Raw genomic sequence first — 8,513 nt, forward strand, 5'->3', positions numbered from 1 at the left:
GTTGCTCCTTGTAAGCAGTTTAGTGGCAGACAAGACAAGTCCAGACCTCTGACAGCAGCATTGTACATAGTTTTAAAATGTACAACCAAGTACAAACACAGCCTGTGTTTAAAGCCAAGCAGGCACTGATGTTACCAACTGATCCGTCAGAAATGTTCATGTCCACCAAGAACTAGGCACAGCTCCAAGTCAAAAATCATTTATTAGTAGTGAGGATCAAGGTCGTTCCTGGTTTCCCTCACAGCCCATTTCAGCAACAACCTGGTGGGGGAGGAGGGGAAGCAAGTCCACATGGGAAAGGAACATAGGCTAAAAACAGGTGTCAGGTTTAGCTGTTGTCTCATGGTTTGACTTGCATCAATACAGGTATAGGACAGTCATTTACACACGCACTGTAAACTTCCATTAACTTGAATTAGCCCCACTTGTTGAGGGGAGAAGGGTTATTTCAGTAAATTGCAGGCTCAAAGTGGGACAATGGGCCTGTTGGTCAGTGGAATCCCAGAATAAAATGCTTCGTCCCCAGAGAAATCCAAGGTTTGTTTTAAGCCATACTTCCCTCTTCTGGAGGTCTCCAGTGAACAGTGCAGAAGTGAAGCTACTTCTTCCACTACTGAAAGAACTACTTCAGTGTTTTACATCTACAGCACTGGTGCCAAACATGCTGGCTTCCGGAGGCATACTGCAGGCTTGCACTGACTGTTGTAAAATAGCATGGGCTTATTTTTTTTTAAAAAATAAGCCTAACTGTGCAGATGCTTTTAAGTGGCATTGAGAAGGGACTTTTTAGTTTCATCTTACTGTTATTAATGAACCATTTCCAAGTTCCAGGCTTAGAGTCTAACTGCAAATCAGCAGCTGCCATCTTAAGAGCTATGTCTAAGGCTGCATTAAAATGGGTTAACTATGAAGTGTACTTTGAGAGAGAACTCTATGGACTGTAGATAACATGCACCCTAGCATCAAGTGAAGCTGAGAAGGAGCCAGTCACTTGTCTGTGGCCTACATCTCCCTGGAAAGAGCAGTCACAAGGAAACCACATTTGCAATAAGGCTTGTCATTGTAAATACCCCTAGAGAACATGGGTGGTGTTAGCAAAGGCTGTGAGGCTGTGTGCTGGTCTGTAGATGTGTCTCAAGGTAGTGCTCCCTATGGCGATATTCAGGGATGGTACTAGAGAGCCTACTGATTGACATTTCAGTATGGCATTGGCTCCTCCAGGTTTTCATCAGCTCATTCTGTTGACGAGTGACAATGGCAGCGCTGTGTTGGCAGCAGCAGCGAGATTGGCTTCAGGGTGATGGGAAGAAGTAAAAGTACTTTGCAGCTCTGGCATGTCAGGGAAAACTGCAAAAGCAAAACTGAGCAACCTGCAGATGGTTGAGCTGGTAAACATATTGCCCCCTTTTACACTGGTTGGATTTCTGCAGCACTGGCACCTCCAGGTAAAAGGGTTCACTGTTCACAGCCTTGTCTTCCTGGCCATTTACTAGGCAGCCCTCACACAGGCAGTAGGCTTCCACTATCTTCTGAGGGTACCGGTTAGGGTCTTCACTCACTCTGTTAAAAACAAAGAGAATTTGAAACTTGGTCCTAGTAAAACAAAGCACTTACTCAGACACTTCAGTTAGGGGCTGCCAAAGCCATTCAAGAATGATTAATAATGCCGCTATGTATTTGTTCAGTGCCACCATGTTAAGAGCAACAACAGAATCCAGGAGTCAATCCCTGCCCTGCTTTCCTGGCTAAGAGAGCTCTGGCTTACAAGAATGGGAACAGAGGCACAGAGAAAGGCAGAGTGGCCTCCCGCACAGACACATAACAGGTCAGAACTATCTAAGTGAACACTATGTAAAGGAGTTATGGCTTGGCTGCTCCACCTCTGCATCCAGAAGTGTCAGCATCAAGAGGATGTCCATCTGAGGTGCAGCCAGATGGCCAAGGAAACATGAGCACTAGCATTCAGCTTCTCTACAGAGCATGGCCCTTTAAGACAAAGGAAATGCAGATCCACATCCCAATGAATGAGAGCTGGAGGGTTTCCAAGATCTGAACATAAGACCATGTCACTGGACTTTAGAGTTGCTGAGACAGTCTTTGCTCCTCTATCAACAGCTTACCTGTATGACCAGGGTGAGGTACTCCTGTCCTGGAGACGGGAAGAAGTCTGGTTGACATTTACAGGGCATGCCTTCAGTTCCTGATCAGGCAAAACCTCATCTGTTTGAGCCAATAAGTTAGCACCAGAAGCAAGATAGGGGTTCAGTAGAGATTCTAGCTCTGCATCTGAAGGTTCCTGGCAGGGGATGTGGGCACTGAATGTGTGGCGAAAGACTAAGCATAGCAGAACTTGAGCTGTCACTTTTACCTGGGGAGCAAACATATGGAAGAGATAGAGATTTAGGGGAAAGAGTTACTGAGACAGTACATCAAATTTATCTAGGCAGCTAAGTCCCATGGAAATCAATTCACTAGGGTCTGAACTTTAGACACATTTGAAAATGTTCCCATACTAAGATAGCATTTTCAATAAAGAGGTTAGGAGGTTAGGAAGAAGCAGACAGTTTCAGTTACATCTCTGTGTTAAAATGGGACCCAGGCTTCTTACCAAGTACAGACAGCAGTGGATGTCTTTGGTCACCAAGACTTCTTCTGTCAACTATCATTTCTCAGACCACTAATAAATACATATTCTAGTATGGACTTGAGAGGCACATATACTTAACTTTTGGCTGTGGTGAAAATGGCTATTTTACCGGATAATCCTATTCTGGATTTAATCGCAGAAGAGATGTATTTTTCTATTGACATAGGTAACTTGAGTTAGTGTTTTTGATGCAAGAAAACCCCACTGTAGATAGACCAACAAGCCATAATGGGCACGTACCCACATGCAGGGGCATGCAGTTGCTGCAGCAAGATAGTAGTGGCACAAATCTATGCCACTGCTATCTGCTGCTGCTTGTTCCCCTGCATGTGGGGTTAGTGTGGGACAGATTGTCCCAGGTCAATACCCCTTGTGCCAGTATTTCCTATACTGGTCCAATCTGCATGCACAGAGGGCACTTCCTCATGTCTAAACAGGCTGCAGCTTTCTGGGTAGGTATATGAATTTCTCTCACCATGCAGTATAGGTCAAGTTCTACCCTGTGCATAAAACAATGGTCATTTTTCATTAGCACTGCTGGAACCAGAGTATGGCCCTTTAATTATTCTAGGTAGGGGAGTAGGGAGAATATAAGAGTTTAGATTGGACCAGTATGGGGAATACTGGCACAAGGGGTACTGACTTCAGAAGTGGCAGCAGTTCTGTGGTTGCAGCAGTGTCCAGGCCTTGCCTGGGTGATGAGGAGGGCAGACCATTGCATCTTTCCCCGACTCAGTGCTCCTGTCCAGGGAGTGGTCACAGACTGTCCAGCCATTGGTGTGCTGTGCAGTCTGATGACTGGCACTATAGAAATGTGCTCTGGGATCTGCCGCTTGCCTTCTGGGTGACATGGGGTACTGACCTTCAACAGCGATGGGTGATGAGTGCAGTATAAGAGCTCTGTCACTGACAGGCCTTCAGCCCAGTGGCCTGTGCAGACCTGAGTTTCATCTTTCCTCTTCACTGGCCATGTCTACACAAGATTAGCCAAGATGGTTACTGCATAGTAGCTCATTTCTACTGTGCACTGGTTTGTTTGTACCATGTAGTAGCAAACCATGACACGATGCTACCGTGTAGTAGTAATGAGTTACTGCACAATAGTAATGGGGTACTCCACAGTCTGTGTCACTTGGAAGCTGTGGGGATGCTACTGTGCAGTAATGCCGGTTATTAAGCAGTCATTTGGGTATGCAAGTACTAAATGACTGTGCAGTAACAACTGCATGATCAGCATCTCATGTAGATGCGGTCACTGTGAAAAAGATGAGACTTGGTTCCCTTTCTGGCTTTCTTAACACCAGTAGGACTCACACATATTGGCAGGTGAAGAGAGCCCTGCCTAAGTGTCTCAGACTTCCCTGGCTACCTGGATCTTACTGACTGGCTTGTCAGATGCTGATACCAGTAAATATTATTGCCTCAAAGACACAGTGGTGGTCTCAGTCAGCTTTTGCAATGAGATTCATGGCTACACAAGACAGATGGGCAGTCTGCTGCTTTCTCTGCATCCATCCAGCCAGGGCTGGACACAGGCATGGGTAAACTGGGTGGCCACCTGGGGGCCGGACAGAAAGGGGGTCTGCAAATGGTAATTTTTAAATTATTCTTATCATTATCTCTGTCAAAGGGGGGCCTGATGCTAAAAGTTTACCCAGGGCTGCCAGGAGTCTAGGTACGATGCTGCTTCCAGCATACTGGGCCACCTCAGCCTGAGATTAGCTAGGGCTGGTTTAGCTAGCTGGGCTGCATTCAGAACCCAGCATTTTTCTGCCTTTCCCCAGGCATTCTATATACGTTAGCAGATAAGTTTCCATATCTGCCACTGGGCTGAAAGTATCATCTCAGCCAAACTCACTGATTCAGAGCCATGCACTTGAACTCCCTGAGTTACTACTTTAAACCCTTCATCAAGGAGCTGCAAATTCCTGCAGCTGCCTTTCCTTACACTTTGCCAATTTGATTGCCCACTTCAAGCTTATCAACACTATGACAGCAGCAACTCCTGGAATGAAGAGGCTTGAGCATGCCCTGCCCACACCTCATTACTCAGGCCTGCAGGCACACTCCAGACCCAAAAACAAACCATAGGCCTGCTCTGGGCTCATCCCTCTGTGTCAATTCTTGAGTTCTTCATATCCAGTGCACCTGAGAGCAGCCACTGAGGTCAATCCCAGAGCAGCCTCATTGATATACTTCTAGGTTTGGTATACTCATTGGTATACTTCTAGGTTTACTTCTAGGCATGTCAACAAACATAAGAGTGCCAGCGGTGGGTAAGCATCTTGCTGTAGGTTCACTGCCTCTGCAGTGGAGATAAACCATTCACTGGTTGTGTAATATAAATGAAAGAACAATCCAATACAAGTCATCTTTGTGCAGGATTTACTTAGTAACCCACCCAATTAATCTACCAAGCTTCACATGCTGAAATACCTGTCTACCTCCATGGTGGTGAATTGGTGTAGGAGATGGGAGGGTTTTGATCTCAGGACAGGATTTTCATTTTTATCCATAACTATGACCTCACCAAATCCAGGGCAGGCCATGTACAAGTAAAGGATGCACTGTAAGATCACTGGCCTGGGACTCAGGAGACGTGATTCATTTCCTGGCCGTGCTATGGGCCAGTTGGGTAACCTTAAGTCACATCAACTCTCTATTCTTTTGTTTCCCCATTGACTTTTTTCATGAGCACACATACACAAGCACCAAACAGGGCATTGCTGTTCCAACTACACACAGTGAGCATGGCTCCAGCAGGTGGGTAGCTCACTGAGTCACTAGTAAGCTTTGTTTCACTGAAGATGGTTAATAATAATCACATTTCACAGCTGAGACAATTATATAAGCAAAAAGTTATGTGAAAGGAAACCTCTCTAGAGACTCTTAGGAGACAATGCATAGGAAATGTTTTTAGCCCATGAGGTTTGAAGGAAGTTAGGTGGTAGTCAGTGGAATTGGCTAGCCAGGGCATGGACATACAAACAAGTTACTCCAAAGCAAAAGGGGACAGGGCTTTACTGTGTGTCAGCTGCCTTGCACTAGCTGCTTAGGTACATGCTCTTATCCTGTGATAAGTGGAAGCTAAACTGTGGCAATTTAGCCCTCAATAAAAGATAGGCTTGTTCTAGTTCTATTTCATGTACTCCGAGCATATTTTTTCTGCCCACACGGATTTTTCACTGTCCATTCACAAAGAGCAACAGACAAACATGTTTGCTGGCTTTAAACATGTGTTAGAAATATTATTAAAAATGCATTATCAATAGCTGTTAGCTCCCATCAATAGTGTTGTCCTTTGAATAAGCAAGGCTGCCAGCCCTCCTTGTCTCCTTAATGAGAGAGGGAAGGGGGGGTTGGAAACTGAAGGAAAAACTCCAAGAGCTCTCTTTGTTCTGCAAATTTACTATCTCTTTGTTACACTAAATCACACTTTCTTTCATGGCTCCTACGGTTCTTAGGCTAAGATAAGAATAATTGCCATTTTAGCCTTCAGGTTGAACCTTGAGTAACCTTGAGTCCCTTTTGAGCACGCGTAATAACCTAATACATATTAAGCCTATCCGCCCCGCATACTTAAGTAGTTAATTATAATACACATGGGATGCATGATCTGACGTATTCTCATGCATGTTTGTATGAACCGGAAATGAGTTGTAAGAGTTCCTGTTTCTGTACACGTGCCAGAAGAGAGGGGATAAAAGCCTGCTAATGATAGTACTCGGGGGGCAGAGGGTTTTGATCTTTTGTCTTCTCCCTCTGACCCTATTTGCAAATATATACCTTTTGTCTCACCAACAATGTGTGCCTAAGGATTTGTTATTCAATGAGCCTCCAAAGAAAACGAACCGAGAGAGAGTTTTTTTTACCTCACATGGGAGCAAAACCAAACTCCTTCACTTGCCATTTCTATTGTGCTTGAGGCTTCCTGGATTCATGGGGCAAACATTTGCAACACAAAGTTGCACTGGAATCCATTAAACTTGTTGCATTCATCCAATGGCAGAGGAAATGTGTACAGAATCCAGATGAAAGGAAATAAACAGAGATAGTCTGAAGAGTGAGCAGCCAGGACAATTGTCTAAGGCCTTAGGCTAAGTCAACACAATTTATGAATAGGCAGTTGGAAAAGGGAGAAGCCCACTCCTTAAACACTTTATGGAGTCCTAATGAGTCTAATGCTGGCTTTGGACAGTGAACCACAAGGGGTTCAAATACAAAGATAATATTTGGAAATGCCGGCAGTGCAACACCCTTCACCTGGAGTGATTACATATGTGCACAGGGATCACTGGATCCCTTGTCTCCTCCATTTGCTGTACAGTCCTCTTTGCAGTAAAAAGCAAAATTGGTTGCTCCTGCACCTTCACCGGGAGCTGGGCTCTTAGTTCATGGGTAGCAGCACCAGACATTACAGCAACACTGAAATTACTGCAGTGTTTGGCAGAAGCAGCAAAAATTAAAGTCAGATTCCAGTGGTAATGCTGAGAGTATCTAAGGCTGGTGTGTGGTCAGCCATATTCCCCAGAAAAGTCAGTGCCAAGTAACAGAACACAGTACAAGTTTCAACACAGAGCACTCCCTTCCTTCCAGTGGCCAGCACCTTTTTCCCCCATGCCTCAGGGAAGGCTCTGGGCCTGTTTATCAAGTATGGTCTCTGCATGTGGAGGGGGATTATAGTCTAATCTTCAGTAACTGCCTAATGGAACTGTTCCTTCCTTATGCCCACAGCACAAAACAGACACCAAACCAGTGGCCCTAAACTCTTCTGTGTTGATAAAGATTTTCTAGGATTAAATGAAAATTTCTAATCATCAGTCATGGTAATTTCCATCATGCTGATCTTCCTGAGGACAGCTTTGCTCCCTAGCATACAGATATCAGGTTGGATTCTTAATAAGAAAAACAGTCATAATGACACTTACTCCTAACATTTGCCTAAGCTGAAAAAAATAGGAATAAACCTAAAAATCATCAGTGTCATTACTGAGTTGTATCCCAGCTGCTCACCTGTAATTGCATGGTTGTTTTCACTTGAGTTGAATTCAGACAGAAAGAGTGGAGGCAGATCCTTCTGTTTCTCTGGGAGGAAAGGGGCTGGTAAAAAAATAAATGGCAAGTGTCAGGCCTACAGAAGATGACCCTTGTTGGACTCAGCTGGAGTAAGAATTTGAGAGTGTGATGAGATTGAGAAGAAAACCTGTGTTGATTTTTTTTTCTTCCCTTCCCCAGCCCTTCCTTTCCAGAGCAGGAGCCCTGCCCTCAAACAGGTTCTCCCTTTGCTGGGGAAATGTCAAGACCCACCTCCAGCTTCATAGATACCTGATACCTGTGAACCAGCCACTCCTCTCTGCTGCACGGTGACTCACTGCTGAGAAATGAAAGCAGATACTCTGAGACAAAGGCTAGGCCTTAGCAACCCTTTTTTTTCCTCTAGAGCTACAAAGAGACATCATCTTTGTGCTGCCATAAACATTTTTATGGCAGCACAAAACCCAGGGTAACAGATGTTTTAGCCCTTTGTCACACTACAAATAAGCATGATGATTTCTAGTGGTCGTTTATGCCATTTCTCATAGCTGACATCTGTTTGCTGCCTGCACTCTCCAACTGCCCCAGGCAGGTGGTCCTGGGGCTTCTGGGGGACATGCCTACAAGTGCAAAAGGAGAACCTAGGACACATCCTGGCACAGCTGATCTCACTCCAAACATGATGTCTGTTTATACCGTAAAGTGCCATATCAGTGCCATATACCGGTATGATTATTCCTTTTCTCATATGGAATTTCACAGATACATAGAAACCAACACAGCTAGTCTTCCCTCACCCAACATCTAATATCAGAATGCAGCCAACAGACTG

The 8,513-nt window shown here is 44.8% G+C and overlaps 1 protein-coding gene across 1 annotated transcript; it reads right to left on the reverse strand.

The window, feature by feature from the left end:
• Positions 1 to 201: 201 nt before the first annotated feature.
• LOC149856541 (interleukin-17D-like) lies at positions 202 to 7,786 on the reverse strand. The gene is made up of 3 exons (XM_090020411.1): positions 7,661 to 7,786; positions 2,121 to 2,368; positions 202 to 1,560 (listed from the first exon to the last, which is right to left on the reverse strand). Exons 1-3 carry the CDS (start codon positions 7,670 to 7,672, stop codon positions 1,338 to 1,340), a joined length of 483 nt encoding a protein of 160 aa, XP_089876537.1. The 5' UTR covers positions 7,673 to 7,786; the 3' UTR covers positions 202 to 1,337.
• Between the last annotated feature and the right edge of the window lie 727 nt (positions 7,787 to 8,513).

Source organism: Crocodylus siamensis, chromosome 10, assembly GCF_052110815.1.
Source record: "Crocodylus siamensis isolate JL-2025a chromosome 10, ASM5211081v1, whole genome shotgun sequence".
Classification (NCBI taxonomy): Eukaryota; Metazoa; Chordata; order Crocodylia; family Crocodylidae; genus Crocodylus; species Crocodylus siamensis.

Bases quoted from the DNA above. Each gene is read 5' to 3' on its own strand.
- LOC149856541 (XM_090020411.1), bottom strand. The intron at 1,561-2,120 runs GTAAGCTGTTGA...TGTTTTTAACAG, and splicing joins ACCTCACCCTGGTCATACAG to AGTGAGTGAAGACCCTAACC.